This window comes from Narcine bancroftii, chromosome 14 (assembly GCF_036971445.1).
Source record: "Narcine bancroftii isolate sNarBan1 chromosome 14, sNarBan1.hap1, whole genome shotgun sequence".
NCBI lineage: Eukaryota > Metazoa > Chordata > Chondrichthyes > Torpediniformes > Narcinidae > Narcine > Narcine bancroftii.
In genome coordinates, this window is record NC_091482.1 from 53236945 (window position 1) to 53254035 (window position 17091).

A 17091-nucleotide genomic window follows, 5' to 3' on the forward strand; every position below is an offset into this window, starting at 1 on the left:
AGCCCATGGTGTGTAACCCCTTCACCCCCACCCCCTCCCCGAAAGATGGCATCTCCATCATTGCAGCTTCCATTGCGGCTCAGCTGGTGAAGTACTGTGCTTCCAGTTCGTGGGGTGTGCCTCCAAATCTCAGGCAGGGTACCCGATAGGAAGTATCTGAGACTGACACTCGGCGGCGGGAGAGTGCAAAGCCTTTGGAGGTGTTTTGTAAGAATATTGAACGGAGATTTTTTAAAAATGCCGGAAATGCGTCTTTGTTTAAGATTGACAGCAGCTACGGCTTTTTGCTCTGCGGTTTTACTGAGTAGGCTCCCATTTACTTTGGAGTGATGATGCATCTGTTGTTGGCCTACATCATTTTAGCAGTGTTTCCCTCCCCCCCCCCAAAAAAAAACCAGGTCATCTGGACATTGCCATTTTGTTTGTGGGGATCTTGCAGCGCCAATATTGGCTGCTGCAGTGATAATATATCTGAAGTATTTCATCATCTGTAAAGAACAGGAGGTAACGAGTGCTATATAAATTTTATTTTACAGCATTGTGTTGGCGTGCCAGTGAAATGTGGATTTCCTGTCATGAGTGCAACAACAAATTTGAAATTAGCGAGGAGTAACTGAAGATTAAAACCTGCCATCTTATGAGGAGATACTTAGTATTCTCATTAAATATTGGGATAGCTCTTAAAAGTAGAAATCCCTTTTGCCTAAGGACTGTGTTGAAGGGTGTGAACTGGGACCACACATGATTGCTTTTGACCAGCTTGTATAATCTCCACCATAACAACGGAATGAGTAATGCAGCATTGGGAACAAATCCATGAAGCATTTACTTTGTCTCAGGGATGAGCTGTATTAATGATGCTGCTCTAAATAAAGATCAGAGCCTCTGTGATATTTCACTCTAATACACTGCAGCTTAATTGTCTGGCAGTGATCTGTGGGAGGAGGTCGAATTTATTCACCTGCCCTCCTCCTGTCATAATCCTTTGCAATTTAGAGGCTTGATTTGGAAGCTGATGTTGTCTGCAGTGACCATGATGGATGCCCTGTATCCAGTTACACATCAAGCTGCTGTCTTGCCTGTATGTCAGAGGTATTTTCTCCTTAATAAGCCTTTTTCATTTCCACAATCAGAGCAGTTTGGCTCCCTTTCTCTGATTGAAACCACGTGGCAATAAATTTGATTGTCTGTGGGGCTCATTTAATATCGTCTGAAGTAGAGTGCTCTGTATTTGCATTTGTAGGAGTGAATTGGTTGTCTGCCTGGCTCACCTGCAGTAAAGCCAGCGATCTGAATTAAAGAGGTGATTGAGCATTGGCTGCAGAATCCCTTTGTTGAGGGGAAAGGGAATAAATGCATTCGAGGAAGGAGGTGAGTTACTTAAAAGGGAAGGAAGGATGTCACGATGAAAGGAGTGTTGAAAAGTGAGGAGGATTATGTGCAGAACTCTCTGTTTCTGCCTTGAAGGCCTCTTACTATTCCCTGTTTGTCAACAGTCTAAATATACTTTTAAAAAAAAAAGTTTACATAATTTCGTTTCCAATTACGCTCCCCAGATTATCTCTGGAGATATGGCAATGTTTCAGTGTGTTTGTCCTCTCGCAAGGTCCGATCACATCCAGATACAAACGTTCTCAGTATCTGAACGTGTGGACAAGTTTAGCCCTCCTGCCTGTGTCCTCTCACACAGACGCGCACCTTGGCGCACACGCCTTCAAACGCACATGTGTGCTTTTTTATTTACAGCATGATTGAAAGGTGATTCTGGCCACTTGTCGCCCAATTTCACCTGGTTGAGAATGGCTGGTCTGCGTCGTATGTCCAAACACACCAAGTGGGGACCTCGTGACTCAAAGTCGAAGAGGCTGCTGCTAATCCAGAAGAATAAATCACAAATTTTAATGTTTTCAACATTTACATTTAAACATTTAGCACGATAGCAGACCTATGCGGCCCACGAGCCTTTGCCGTCCAAATGCCCAATTAACCTACAACCCCCACTATCTTTTGAAGAGTGGAAGGAAGCCAGAGCACCTGGAAAATCCCAATGTTGACATGGGGTGATGGTGCAAAACTCCTTACGGATAGCGCTGGATTTGAACCCGAGTTCCAGACACGTACACACACTTATGCACACACACATTCACACACACACAAGCCAACACATAAGAGCGTACACCCACGCACACCCCTACCTGTGAATTGCCTCCATCTCCTTTCTCATTTAACAACCAATCTCTTTGATGAGTTTCTTTAATGTTTGAGCTAAGCAGGAACGTTTGCAGATGCTGCCCAGGGCTGAAACGTTCGTTACCCTAGATGCTGCGTGACCTGCTGATTTTTCCCCAGCACATTTGCGTCTTCCTTCATGTCCTGAGTTTTGATTATTCAATTTATTGCCATAGAGTAATGGCAGTGTAATCTTTTTTTGTCAGCTGTAACGCGGACAGATTCGCCATCGGCAGAAATTGCTTGAAGTACCTCTTACAGTCAGAGAAAGAGAAGCAAAAGAGAGATCCTCCCCCCATAGCATCACTGAGTGTGTGGATTTGTGTTCAGCACTGGTACAGCCCCTGCAACCATCAGGAGCCTGAGCTCCAGATCTGAACCTTCAACAAGATCAGGAAACTTTCAGTGCCTCTCGCATCACGGTCCCAGTACCTGGTAGCCCTATCAGCCAGTCTTGAGCTGATCCCTAGCAGTCCACAGCCCAGTGTGAATCCTTTGACTGCAGTCTCCAACAGCCCACAGCCTACGCGGATTCCTCGCCTCGAGTCACCAACGGCCTGTGTGTTTCCTCAACCACCGGACCCCTCACGGGTCCGCTGCTGTGGTCACCATCCCGTGCCTCATCTCCCCAGCTTTTCCTTTTCGGAAGGGGTGGGGGGAGGATGCTCTCCCGTTTTCCGTCAGTCCTCTGCTTCCTCGGAGGCTGTAACCCCTCGCGGTAGCTGCCGATTGTAGGTGCCACCATTTTGGGGCGCAGATCCTGCAGGCAGGATTTTAAAATAAATGATAAATAAATGGAGGGCCAAACAGTCAACGATTCTTATTCTCCCACTGAAATGGGTCGACCCGACGGGTTTCTCAGGTTGCCCGTTGCTCCGGATTCCAGCATTGCAGTCCCTTGTGTGTCGTCCTTCACATCTGGAATTTTCTTTGATAATGCTGGTGAAATTCACGTGCAATCCTTCACATGAAAGGAGTAATATGACAGGTCTGCTTGTCTGAGCATTCTGCGGGTAAATGCCAACAGATCTGTTGATAAGCACAAACATGGACACTCAACTTGCTGGCTATTTTTAGCTGCTTTTAAGCTGTGCTCAGCTTGCTGAGATGCTCCACGTTTGCATCGGGACAAACTGCTAACAGAGCTTGCACAGGGTTCGACTTGGCGCAGGGACCGTCAACTTGTTTGTCCGACCATGGCTTAAGGAGCTGCAAGAAATTTTGTTTTGTATTTATTAGTATTTGCTATAATATTTTAATTCATAAAATACTTGATTTTGGGTGATATCTGTAGTGACTACGATCAATTCCCCCCTATCCAGTAGTACAACATTTTTAGTGAATGTTTGTTTTACAATGACTAAAATTATATTTAAAATGGAGTCATACAGCACAGAAGCAAACTCTCTCGCTTTTTGAGTCCACCTTGTCCAACAAGCACACTTGTTTCAGATTTCTGATTTATTGCCAGAGTACATACGTGACATCACATACAACCCTGAGATTCTTTTTTCCTGAGGGCACGGCAGAATTACCACTAATTGGCACTGTACATGTAAAAAAATAAAGAACTGTAAACAGATAACGAATGTAAACAAACTGACTGTGCAAATGCATAGAAAATAAAAAAAAAAATGGAAATCAATAAAGAGCCAACATTAGAGTCCTTGATTGAGTTTATTCTTGAGGAGTCTGATGGTAGCAGCTGTTCCCGAGTCTTGTGGCACCGATACCTCTTTTCTGATGGCAGCAGTGAGAACAGAGCATGTGCTGGGTGGTGAGGATCTTTGATGATTGCTGCTGCTCTCTGACGGTAGCATTCCCTGTAGATGTTCTAAACGGTGGGGATGGTTTTGCCTGTGATGTCCTGGGTTACGTCCACTCTATTTTGTCGGGCTTTATGCTCAGGGGTATTGGTGCCACCATAACAGTCTGCGATGCAGGCGGTCAGCAAACTTTCGACCACTCATCTGTAGAAGTTTGCTAGGGTTTCTGGTGTCATACCAAACCTCCGCAAACTCCTGAGGAAGTGGAGAATTGTTTGGCACCAATCCTATTTTACGAGCAGCACGGTTAGTGTAGTGGTTACAGTGCCAGTGACCCGGGTTTGAATCCTGCACTACCTATAAGGAGCGTGTACATTCTCCCCGTGTCTGCGTGAGTTTCCCCGCGGTGCTCTGGTTTCCACCCCCGTTCAAAAATGTACTGAGGATTGTAGGTCCATTGAGAGTAATTGGGCAGTACGGGCTTGTGGGCCGGAAGGGCCTGTTACCATCCTGATTGTATGTCTAAAAATTTAAAATGTCCCCATGCTCTCATAACTCTCCCCAGATTTTGCCATCCATCTATTTGAGGGATAGATATAATTGCTAAATTAACCTATCCATCCGCACATCTTTGGAATTGGTGGAATCTGGAGAACTCTGAGGAAATCCTTACAGTCACAGAAAGACTCCACACCACAGGATTGAAAATATTTAAATTATGCTTTTAAAGTGTCTCTGAATGTGGAAGTATTCAGAGCATCGATTAAAGCCACCCTGGGTGGTTGGTTTCTCTCTAGGTCAAGAGTCAAGAGTTGAGGGATTGAACATTGGATGTAGAATATTACAGCCCAGTACAGGTCCTTTGCCCCATGACATTGTGCCAACCTATATAAATCTAATGAACAAACTAACCCTGCTCCACTCTGCACCAATAATCTCTATTACATCCATGTGCTGGTCTAAGGTATTTAATGACTCTATTGTACCAGCCTCCATCACCACCCCTGGCAATGCATTCCAGGCACCCACAACTCTCTATGTAAAAAAAAAAATTACCCTGAATCTTCCTCCCTTCGCTTTGTATAGTTGCTTGCTGCTCTCGCCCTGGGAAAAAAGGCACTGGCTGTCCACCTTATCTATGTCGTTCATAATCTTGTAGATTAAGTTCAAAGAGAAAAACCCTAGCTCTGCTAACCTTGCTTCATCAGACATATTTTCCAATCCAGGCAACATCCTGGCTTGCTCTGACCCCCTCCCGTGACTCAAGGCTCTGGCTACATTGCAAGGCCTTGCAGCGCGATTCCCATCATGACTTGCCTTTGAATCCAGAGCAGGCAACTTTGGAACAGTAGTTCTGGATTCCACTTGAGGGAAATCCAACCATCGAGGACCATTTGGAAAATTGCTTCGTGCACCTCCTGAATATTAAAATGTGCAGATCAAGACGGTTTGCACCAGTAAGCAAATCCTCGCCCTTAAACAAGATGATATTTAATTAGTTCTAATTTGTCATCCATATTTTTAATCTCTTTAATAAATAACACATGTTTCAGTTGGAACAAACGATACAGGCTGCTGAGGTAAATGTTATTGTTTCTGCTCCTTCATAGCGCACGGTCCCCATTAGTCAGTACTAAGACAAGGTATGGAAGAATTCTATTGGTGATTGCTCTTTGACTGCAATATAAATCATTACACTAAGGCGATAATGTTGGCACTGCCTGCTAATGGAGCGTGTGAACCTGTTCATAAACAAAGAACAATAAGTGCTACATGATTCATTACCTCCTAGGATGGTGTGCAGTGAAATTTTGTTTCTTTGTGACTTACAGTAGAATTAGGTTCACAAGTGTTTCTAGGAAATGACCTTTAACTTTAACTGGCCACTCAGTCAGTAATGCTTTGATGCAGAAGGCGCTTAACCCAGGAAAAGTTATTGGGTAAAATCACTGCACTTAACATGACTCTTTTGTTTTGAAAGTGCCTTCTTCTCCCCAAAGTGAAGACTAATTTGCAACATCAGTAAATGAGGCCACAAGTATATGCAAAAATGAATTGTATTTTAAACTGTGTTATTTACAATTCAAACTTTTCTGGTAGTAGTCATTGTTAAGACAATAAATGAATACAAAAGGTAGGGTTGTGTGCGCGCGTGCGTACACATACATGTACACGCGGAGGTGCGTCAGTCTTTCTGGAGACATTATGTGAGTCAGCTATTTCTGCAGTTGAAATTAGCTGTTCCTCCAGTTTTATTTACTGGATTTTACCCATCTCCTTTTGAAGTTAGTATGAACCATGAGCCAACATTTGGGTGATATGTATGCCGATGTGTAATATGTGAGCAGCGGCGATATGTGATAGAAGGTCACAAAATCAAAGAGTAGTTCAGCACGGCAAGTGGCCCTTGGCACAGCTCATCCACGTCAACCAATTTGCCGACATGAGCAAGTCCATTTTGTGTGCATTTGGACAACATCCGTCTGGAACCCTTTCCTGTTCAAATATCCTTTGAATGTTGTATTCCACCTGCCTCTAGCACACTCGTAACTCAATCTATACATCCACCACCCTCTGCATGCAGAAACCTGCCCCTCAGGCCCCTTTTGGATTCCCTAACCTTGGGGAAACCATCCTCCACATCAGGGCCCTCAGGATTTTGCAAAGCTCCATAAGGTCACCCCTTCCCCCCCACCTCAGCCTACCCATTCACTCCTCATCACTGAGCCCCTCCAGTCCTGCTGAAGTGTGGCAGGTGCTTTCAAAGACAGGGTGAGGAGTTATTGATTTTAAGGGGGGAGATAAATCAAAATGAGTGAAGGAAAATAATGAAAGGAGATTAACAAGTCCTCCATTCTCCCCACTCTACATAAACTCTTCTTTGGATTGTTTTGTAATTATGGACCTAATATTTGACTCTTAAAAATGGAAGAATCTTTTTTACATTCATCGCATCAAAGTTCATTTCAGTTATTGGATCACCTCTCACTTTTCCTGATTGTAATAATCTCTTTGTTCTGGAACCATCATCATATGTGAGTAGAGGCGATGGATGTGAGAAATAAGGTCACGAAATCAAAGAGTTGTACAGCACAGCAAAGCGGCCCTTCGGCACAGCTCATCCACGTCAATCAATTTGCCTAGTTGTGTTTATTTGAGTCTTTAAGTGCTTCACAATTTACTTCACCTTTTTAAACGTGACCCATTGATTGTTATCTTCATGAATACTTAATTCTGTGCCGTAGGAAAGAGTGATCCATTTTGTGTTCTGGAGCTGGGGAATGATCGACTACTAACTCACACCATCTACAAGAATCTCAACCCTGAGTGGAACAAAGTTTTCTCATTGTAAGTTACATTTATAACAACCACAAAGTTGTTCTGCTTCTGTGAATTTCCCCAGTGATGCCGAAGAAAGAATAAAAATTTTCTTACTGTCAGATTGTAATTATGAACAATTTTTAAAATATAATTTGGGGACAAAAAAATTTGAAAATTTCATTGTGCCCTTAATGTATCTAGTGGTTATGCATGCAGTGTGAATTCTTCGGACAACAATCCTTATTTCATGACAAATAAATCTGAAAAATAATCTGTGGTTATATAATTATATTACAATAATGTTCAGAGCAAATAAAACTAGACCCTTTGCCTCAAATTCACCTGTGGAGTGTTTTTCTGGCCGTACAAGACAGCAAAAGTTCAGAGGTTTTGTTTCTTTGTCAATAAACATTGTTAGTAGAGCCAGCATTTTTATTTTGTTTCTGCACAGTTACCCTTGAGAAAAAGGATGGTAAGTGACTTGAACTCCTGCTATCCTTTTGTTTTTGTTGGGTAGGGAGTTCCAGGATTAAGTCTTGATGGGAATAAAGTGATATATTACCAAACAGGCCAGTGATTGGGGAACCTGCCAACATTACTGTTCCCATACACCCGAAGCCCTTGTCCTTCCTTGTGGTAGAGGTCAGAGATTTGGGAAGTGCTGTCAGATTAGCTGGGTGAGTAACTGCAAGGCATTTATAGATAATGCACAGTGCAATTCTGGTGTACCACGGGGAGTGAATACCTTGGGTGATGCATTGGGTGGGAATCATATTAACTACCATGTCCTGATTAATGTTTTTGGCATCAGGACTGCATTATTCCAGCCAAGTGTTCCATCACACTTTCAGATGGCGGAAAGGCCCAGAGATGTTAAGAGCATCGTTATTCCCTGCAGGATACTAGCTCCTAATCTGCATTTATGGTCAATTTCTTCATAAGATGGCCTGTTTGAGTTTCTGGCCAATAATGGGTGGAGGAACTCCCAACATTATGGCATCAAGAATCAGAATAGTTGCTTAAACTTCCTCTTGTTGCAGTTGGCCAGTGTTGCAATTGTTCTAGCAACGCGTCAGCGTGAGCCTCAATGTCGCCGAGTGATTGCTGCAAGCAGACGGGAACTGCTTAACTTTCTGCGGAGTTATAAATGGAAATGAATGTTGTGTAGTCATCGGTGAATAAGCCCACTTCCTATGAAAGGAAAGCCATCGATGATGGAGCTGAGGTTTCTGAGTCCAGGATTACTGACTGCAAATAATGACACCATCTGCAAGGCGTCACCCGAGGCTTTGGAGTGTTTTTTTTCCCCTCTTGATGCTCACTGATTTCGGTTTTACAAGGCTTCCTGATGTCAGTGAAATGCTGCTTTAAGTTTGAAGATGATCCCTTCCATCTCTGCGATTCTCCTGATCAGTCCAAGGCTGTGTTGACTTCTCGAACAAAATGATCCAAACTAAGCCTAAACAGCACATTACTGGAGAGTATATTTTGCTCAATGACACTTGCCAACATTGACTGAACTGGAATACATTTCTCTTCCTCTCTGTGATCATTACACACCTGTTAAATGCTTACATTGCCAGGTTGTTGTTGGTTTTGTAATTGGTCTGGAAAAGCTTAGCTGAAGTGGGAATCCTGGAGAGATACAGCACTGAAAACTGGCCACTCTGCCCATCGATCTGTACCAGCTATCAACAACCCATCCATTTCCCCTGACATCCTACCAACTCCCCAGATTCTACCGCACATAACACACTTTGCCCATTTAACTGACTGGCCTGCATGTTAGTTGGATGTGGGTTCACATTGGAGCACCTGAAGGAAACCCCCTCAGTCACTGGGAGAATGTGCAAACTCCACATACAGGTCAAGATTGAACCGGGGTCCCTGGCATTGTGGGGCAGTGCCTCTACTAGTTGTGCGGTGACTCATCCGAGGATCTTTCCTTTGCTGTATCCGGTATTCCTGGCTGTTTCCGTAGAGCATCTGAATTGAATTAGTAAAAAAAAAACTAGCTTCTCTGATGAAGCTAAGGTGATTCATGCATTCAGCCTTTCTGGGTGAAGGCGATTGTGAATGGCTCCTATGGTGCACTGCAGTGCAGGATATTGGATCATTACCTCCTGTCTTGACGATCTATCCTGGACCCACAACACGTTCTCATTAGTCGAGAAGGTGTAGCAGCGCGTCCACCCGACGGAGGATGAGGACGGCAAGGCTCTCAGCCCCCAGCTTGAAAACCTTTTACAGGAGCACAGTTGAGTATTTTTGTCTGGCAGCATCATGGGGTGATAGGGTAGCAGCAAAAATTTGGACCTCACATCATTGCAGCTGGATCATCCAAACATCCGAGAAATCTCCCCTTCTTCTGTTGACAATATTTACCAGAAGCATCCTGAAATAGGGCTCAAAGCATGATTGAGGATCCTTTCCATCCAGCAGGCAATATCTTTAATCCAATATTCAAGATTCAATTTATTATCACTCTAATAAAACAGTGTCACTTTACATGAAATTGCTTTTACCTGATGTAAGGCAGAGAGATTTGCCATCGGCAGAAATGGCCTGAAGCACCTCTTACAGTCAGAGAAAGAGATGCAAAAGAGAGTTCACCCCCCCCCCCCCCCCCACACCCCGAGTCACCAGGTGTCCGTAGATTCACCTCCTGTGCTTCCCCAGCCACACAGAGTCCAGTCCAAACCATTGGCAATGCGAGTTCCGGATCCGGACCTCCGCCACGGTCAGGAACCCTTCAGTGCCTTTGACACCCTCTCGCTTCCCGGTTAATCATCAGGAAGGAGTTACTGGAGTATCACAGTCAGGACTGCCGGGATGGGAAATTCCTTCTACCCGCAGGCTTTGAGATTGATGAAGAGTATCCTGCAACCAAGTAAATCATTTCAAATTATATCTGTATGTGCATATGTGATTATTATGTGCTGTGCATTGTGTGTGGATTAGTGCACACTGCAGTCTGGAAAAACGCTGTTTCATTTTGTACGATAATAAACTTGACCTGCCTTCACTTGCAGCAATATCAGGGACATCCACGATGTCCTGGAGGTCACGGTCTTTGATGAAGATGGAGACAAGCCACCGGATTTTCTCGGCAAAGTTGCAATACCTTTGCTTGCTGTAAGCTCTCAATATTTTGCAATCATTATAAATTACATTTGCCTGTGCCAGTTATTAGTGATCTTGAAGTTTGTTTTTGTGCCAGCAACATCATCTGTGAAGTGATGCTGGGAATCTATAATAAATATGTAAGAAGGATTCAGCATGTCCGGCAGCAAGTGTGGGGAGAGAAGCCATTAATATGTTGGGTTTATTTATCTATTTACACCTACAGCACAGTAGCGGCCCCTTTCGGCCCACAAGTCTGTGCCACTCAATTAACCGACAACTCCCAGGTACAGTTCAAACAGTGGGAGGAAACCGGAGCCCCCGCAGGAAACCCACATAGATATGGGGAGAATGTACAAACTCCTTACAGACAGCACGGGATTTGAAGCCCGGTGCCAATCACTGGCACTGTAACGGCATTGTGCCAACCGTGCCACCAGAATTGGGTTCTGATGAAGGATCCTTAATTATGTTTTTTTTCTCTCTACGGATACTGCCTGACGCATTGAGTGTTTTTTTTTAAACATATTGTTTTTATTTTACTTCTGGCAAATGGGGGAGAGTCCCATCTTGCTTCAGAACTGTTGGCAGATAGCAAAGTTTAAAAAGGTAGCAATCTTAGTCTCTTTATGTGTGACACAGCATTGGGCAAGTCCATGTGGTAGTGGTTGTAGTCATGAGTTTGTTCTGTTCATCAGCCCTTGATTTTCACAGTTTAAGCACAACATCCCACAAACAAGCTCCAACACATTTTAAATGTATTAGCTGCATGTCTTGCCTGCATTGGCAAATTGTGGAGTATCTGGACCAAGGCCGATTCAAGCTGTGCCGGGCACAATGTTGCAGCAGAGGATGTGCTTCCCGACAGAGTGAGTTGTAACTCGCTTCTTGTTTTAGGACAGTGAAAGGAATGCCCTTTATTTTGAGTGGTCAGGCCTCAAGGCATCAAATTCTGACATTGATTGCATCATCTTCTCTTTGGGGGCAGGGGTGGGAGGGTCGTGGGGAGATTGGGTGCAGCATGCAGGAGGTGGAGAGGAAAAGGGCATTGGACCAGCCTGCCTACTGTCATCGGGTAGTGACGGAGTTGCTCTGGAGACTGTGTTCAGCCCATGTTATTAAAGTGGCTTGCCTTTCACCCCACTAACTACCTAAACACTTGTAGAATTTCAGAGCATAGATGTCTGTGATAGAATGTAGAATAAAGAGGCCAGGCAAGGTTCATTATAAACTGCCAGCAAACAAGCAAACCTTCACTATTACAATCACCTGGAAAGGCTAAGGATGTTCAAATTATATTGGTGGTTGCTATGAGTTTGTAACATGAGAAAACCATCCTATCAATCATTTAAACCACTCTGTTGACTATAATGAGACCCTTGGGATTTATTATCTTGAGAACTTTATAACAAGGTTGCATTTACAAGGCAATAGTCAACACAATTTAACAACAGTAAAATCAGGACAAGAAAATGCATCCCCTTGGATTAAGTAAACGCCGCATATTTCTAAAGAGTGAGCATCTGCCGTTCTCTCCACTGTCAATGTTCCTTTATCAGTGGTCAACAAATCAACAGTGGCTCCAACTTTTAGGAAAGAAACTGTGTTCAGAGGATAGGGATCTGGGATTTGACCATGTGCACAGGTGAAACATTGCACCAGGATCAGTGAGAGGACACGTGGGAGTAAAGAGACTAGATTCCTGGTTTTCAATCTAGATGCTGTTCTTCCCATGGATTCGACAAATCCGGAGAAAATTGCATAGTAACCAGCTACAGAAGTATGATATATACGTGAATAATAGTTGATATGGTAGAAAGTCGACCACCGCCCCCCCCCCCCCCCCCCCCTTATTTTTGTTCCACTAAATCTGGTATTTTCCATATATTCCATGAGAGAGTTGATGCCACCTGCACACTGGAGCTCACCTAGGGCAGAGCCGCCCACCCGCCCATCCCTGCTCCTCGAAGGTGGACGCCACCCGCCCATCCGAGCTCACGGCACTCCGTATAGTACCTGGCCGCCCGCCCCATCCGTGGCCCCAAATGCGGACGTACCCATCCATCTTGAGTTCCTGACGCCTTGAATGAGGACAACAGGTGGTCCTGCCTGCCCATCCACCCGAGCTCCCGACGCCTTGAGCAATGCAGGTGCTTTCTGCGGTCAAAAGTAGTATGGGTGTAATAGTCGACTCCCAAATTTTACCCTAAAAATAGGTCCACGAAATTTGACTACTCCATGTGCATATACGGTAAGTTTTTGGATCTTTTTTTGCTGCACTTCCTATCTCTGCACACAGCTACGTACAAAGCTGCCTTGGTCTATTTTCAATGATTATATCACTACAAACTCTGAAACAAAGTGATGGGATTTTTGGAGGAAGTAATTAGAATTAGCACGAGTTACCTAACCATGCTTATAATCTGAATCTGAACATTGATATAAAATGGTTTTAATTTTACTCAAAAGTCTTGAGTGTAAAAGTGCAACCAGACCAGCGTGGTCACTTTCCTGTTGAGGAGGGCTTGATATCCAAGTCTTGAATCCTGCTCTTTGACTCTAGATCAAGAATGGTCAGCAGACTGGATATGTCCTGAAGAACAGAAAGCTGGGACAACCAGAGAAAGGAGTTTTGTACTTACAGATGAACATCATCGCCAACCCGGTGAGTGGGCCTGGTGTCAACTATTCTCGCTCTGCAGATCGGTTTTGCTGCCCAGCTTCCATTAATTTGCTTTGCCTGAGAGCTGGCCAGAGATTCCAGTGCTGATGTTTCCCACGTGCAGCCAATTCGATGGGTAGCAACAGTTTAAAGACTCTGTTATCATAGTGCAAGGCCCAAGTCTCAATCATCTCTGGCACCCGACATCATTTGTAGTAAATGTTATAGCAATGTTATGCTACAGATCTGGCAATGCCACAGATTGGCTGCACAGACTCTGGGAACTGATTGGCTCACTCCCGTTCCCGTATTGACGTTTTGTGCTCTAGCCCCTCATAAAAGTTAGCTTACGATGAGACAGGAGGAATTAGCTTTTTCTTTGTGGAATCGTAGAATTGCGTCGAGTAAATGGAATGATCATTTTGCAGATGTTTTTTTGCCAAATTTCCTGAAGTGATTTTTGTTCTGGATTGAGCAGGCGGTGATGGTAATTTTATTGTTGACTTGATCGATGGCAATTTGCTTTGAATTTCATCAGAAGAGGTGATAATGTCACAAGGGTCTCAATATGGACAAGGTGAAGGAGATGATCGTGGAATTCAGGAACGACCACGCCTCACTACACATCAAAAACTCTGTAGTGGAGAGAGAGGGGAGATCCAGGTCCCTTGTAGTTCACTCAATTCGCGACCTGTCATGGACAAACCACATCTCACTCGTCAGGAAGGCGCAACAGTGACTGCACTTCCTGAGAAGGCTACTGGCCACCAGCATGTCAACCTTCTACAGGAGCTCCGTCAAGAGCGTCCTGGCCAGCTGCATTGCAATGCGGTACGATTGTTGCCGAGAAATCGATCAGAGCTCATTCTTCAGGACCATAAAAGTGGCACTGAAGCAATGCAAGGCGAGATTTTCCTGGAATGCAGTTGAATAGCGATTTTATTGTTGATTTGATCGATGACCATTTGCATCAGAATTTCTTGTGAATTGCCACAGGATGAGCTGAATTTAGTGCAAACAATCAGGGCCGCAGAAGGCGGGAAATCTTTGCATCTTCAGGCTGACCTTTATGTGGGCACTGAAATGAAAGTTAAATTGTTGTACCATTAACCATCATGTTAGCGTAGAGCACATTGGGCTGCATAAGAAATCTTGCTTTCAATGAAACGTTGCCCAAAGATGCAAAGAAAAACATTCTAAGAAAGGGAAAAAGCTGTGGTGATTTTCGAACGTTCTCCCCATGGGTTTCCTCCGGTTTCCACCCACCCTCCAAAACATACAAGGATTGTAGATCAATTGGGTGTAATTGGGCGGCACGGGCTCGTGGGCCCGAAAAGGGCCTGTTACCAAACTGTATGTCTAAATTTAAAAAAAAGTTTTTAAATGTCCTTGAAGAATTGTTTAAAAGTATCTTTAACTTACTGCAAAGACCTGAAAGAGTGGTTCTCAGTGTGACTGACTTTACCCCTCTGCTGTGAGCACAAATAATTTGCATTCTCTATCTGTGTTGTGTTGAGTCAGGTGGGTTTTGGCACAGGTAACTTGGCAGTGTTCTAACAAATGGGGAAACTGGATGGGAACATAACATTGGCGATCTTATTGTTGATTTGATCGATGGCAATTTTTCTTGGTTAGTCGCAGCTCTTCGGACATGGAAATTCCAGACCGCAGTGCATTTACATTTTTAAAATTTAATTTCTTTTTATTTAAATTTAGACATACAGCACAGTTACAAGCTGCTTTCAGCACATGACCCTGTGCTGCTCATTTACACCCAATTGACCTACAACCCCCCGGTATGTTTTCAATGGTGGGAGGTGACCCCTGCAGACATGGGGAGAATGTGCAAACTCCTTACAGACTAGATTTTCATATCCCGGTTGCTGGCTCTGTGCTAACAATGTATTCGAAGGAAAGTCTGCCATGGCTTTGAATTTCATTTTATTGTGGCATCTTTGGGACTGTGATAAAGGTGGGAGAATTGGGTACTGGAATGCTAAAACTCTGGGAACTGTTCAAGACGGAAGATCTAAGGCCTGGTTGGATGCTTTCAGTGCGTCCTTTGAACTTGTTAGAACACTGTTTGCTTATGTTCAGAATCTGCTCCTGTCCTGCTGGGACAGGAAGCTTGCTGTTCAACGTAGCAGTGCCATAAATTGGGAAGCATTCCACATGTCGGAAGAGCATATCCAAAGGTCAGTGTTGTAGTTACCGAGTGCTCGCGCAGCTGTTCTCAACTGATTTACGGGTTGGTTTGGCACAAGGAACTAAGTCCTTATGAAGCAATCTCTCAAAACTTTTTGTGGGCATTGTTCTGCTAATTGACCTGCAGAGGGCGTAGAACAAGGGGAAAGGGATGTCTGGATGACTGACCAGCTAAATGGAGTCCATTCTACAATTATTATTTTTTGTTGAATGGGACAAGAAGTTCCTTGTTGAGAAAGTTGCGGACAGCACAAATTGGAGACTCACTGACTTTTCACTGGGTCATTGTTTATTGAACTCAATTCTGCCTTGCATCTCCCAGGCAGGAGTGGTGACAGTGTACCATGTGCCCCAGTACCCAGTCCATTTGGTGAAGTTGGTGCACAAGCTAATTAACTATTTTATTCATTTTAACCCATATTGCTTTTGGTCGACATAACTTTGGAGGGGGAAGGGAGAGTAAATTAGTCCTTTCAGATAAACCCATGATCAAAGAAAGTCAGTGAGAGGTGCAAAGCCATGTGTTGCAAGCCAAGCCTAAAATCTCACAACCTACAACCGCTTGCCATTTGCGTACAGGATTCAGCCCAGAATTGCTTGTTTCTTATTCTCTTATGAAGAACCAAAAATTATCTCTAAATGCTCAATATTTGTTTTTAATTTTCTCAGATTAAAGCAAGCCTCAGAACCTTTAAACCAAAGGAACCAAAGAAATTAGAAGATGCTCCCAAATTTTCAAAAAAGGTATTTTCACTTTGAGACTGATAATTAGAACAGGGGACCACATTGGTGCTCATGATATTATTTAAAGGGTGAAAAACTACAGCATGCTGTTGTGCAGAGTTACTTGGGAGGGCTTGTGCATGAATCGCAAAAAGTTAGGTTGCAGGTGCAGCAGGTTATTAAGAAGGCAAATGGAATGTTGACCTTCATCGCTAGAGGAATTGAATTCAGGAGTAGGGAGGTAATGTTGCAACTGTATAAGGTACTGGTGAGACCGCACCTGGAGTACTGTGTCCAGTTCTGGTCTCCATATTTGAGAAAGGATATACTGGCTTTGGAGGAGGTCCAGAGGAGGTTTACTAGGTAGATCCCTGGGATGAAGGGGTTGACTTATGATGAAAGATTAAATCATCTGGGATTGTATTTGCTCGAGAGGAGATCTTATAGAAACATATAGGTTTATGAAGGGTATGGATAGGATAGATGTAGGAAGGTTTTTTGAGCTGGCCGGGGAAATTAAAATGAGAGGACACAGTCTCAAGATTCGGGGGAGTAGATTTAGGACAGAGATGAGGAAAAATAGTTTTTCCCAGAGAGTAGTGAATGTTTGGAATTCTCTAACCAGGGAAGCGGTTGAGGCTGCCTCATTAAACATATTTAAAATTTGGTTAGATAGAGGAATTAGGGGATATGGGGAGAAGGCAGGTAGGTGGAGTTAGGTCATAAATTAGATCAGCCATGATCTCCTCTTCACTGGAGCGACAAAATGCAAATTAGATGACCGCTTTGAGAACACCCCTACTCCATACATGAGGACAGCCCTGCTGTACTTGTCGTCTGTCACTTTAATTTTCCGTCTCATCCGTTCTCTGACTGCACTATTTTCAACCTTCCACATTGCTCTAAAGTCAGCTCAAGAATGGTACCTTCTACCTGGGCACATTGCAACTCGTATGATTTTTTTTAGATGTTCAGCACGGTAACAGGCCATTTCAGCTCATGGGTCCGTGCTGCCCATCTTACACCCAATTAACCTACACCCCCGGTAGTTTTTGAACAGTG

At 43.9% G+C, this 17091-nt stretch overlaps 1 protein-coding gene across 7 annotated transcripts in view; it reads left to right on the top strand.

The window, feature by feature from the left end:
* The window catches only part of LOC138749300 (multiple C2 and transmembrane domain-containing protein 2-like), a 328465-nt gene that overhangs the window by 170287 nt on the left and 141087 nt on the right, over positions 1 to 17091 (top strand). For all 7 annotated transcript variants that reach the window (XR_011348548.1, XM_069910510.1, XM_069910511.1 and 4 more), the window contains 4 exons: positions 7241 to 7343; positions 10349 to 10451; positions 13003 to 13104; positions 15976 to 16050. Coding sequence is in view for 6 of the 7 variants with exons in the window: in XM_069910510.1 (XP_069766611.1) it covers positions 7241 to 7343; positions 10349 to 10451; positions 13003 to 13104; positions 15976 to 16050 (383 nt within the window). In the remaining variant the exon portion in view is untranslated. The remainder of the gene's footprint in view (positions 1 to 7240; positions 7344 to 10348; positions 10452 to 13002; positions 13105 to 15975; positions 16051 to 17091) is intronic.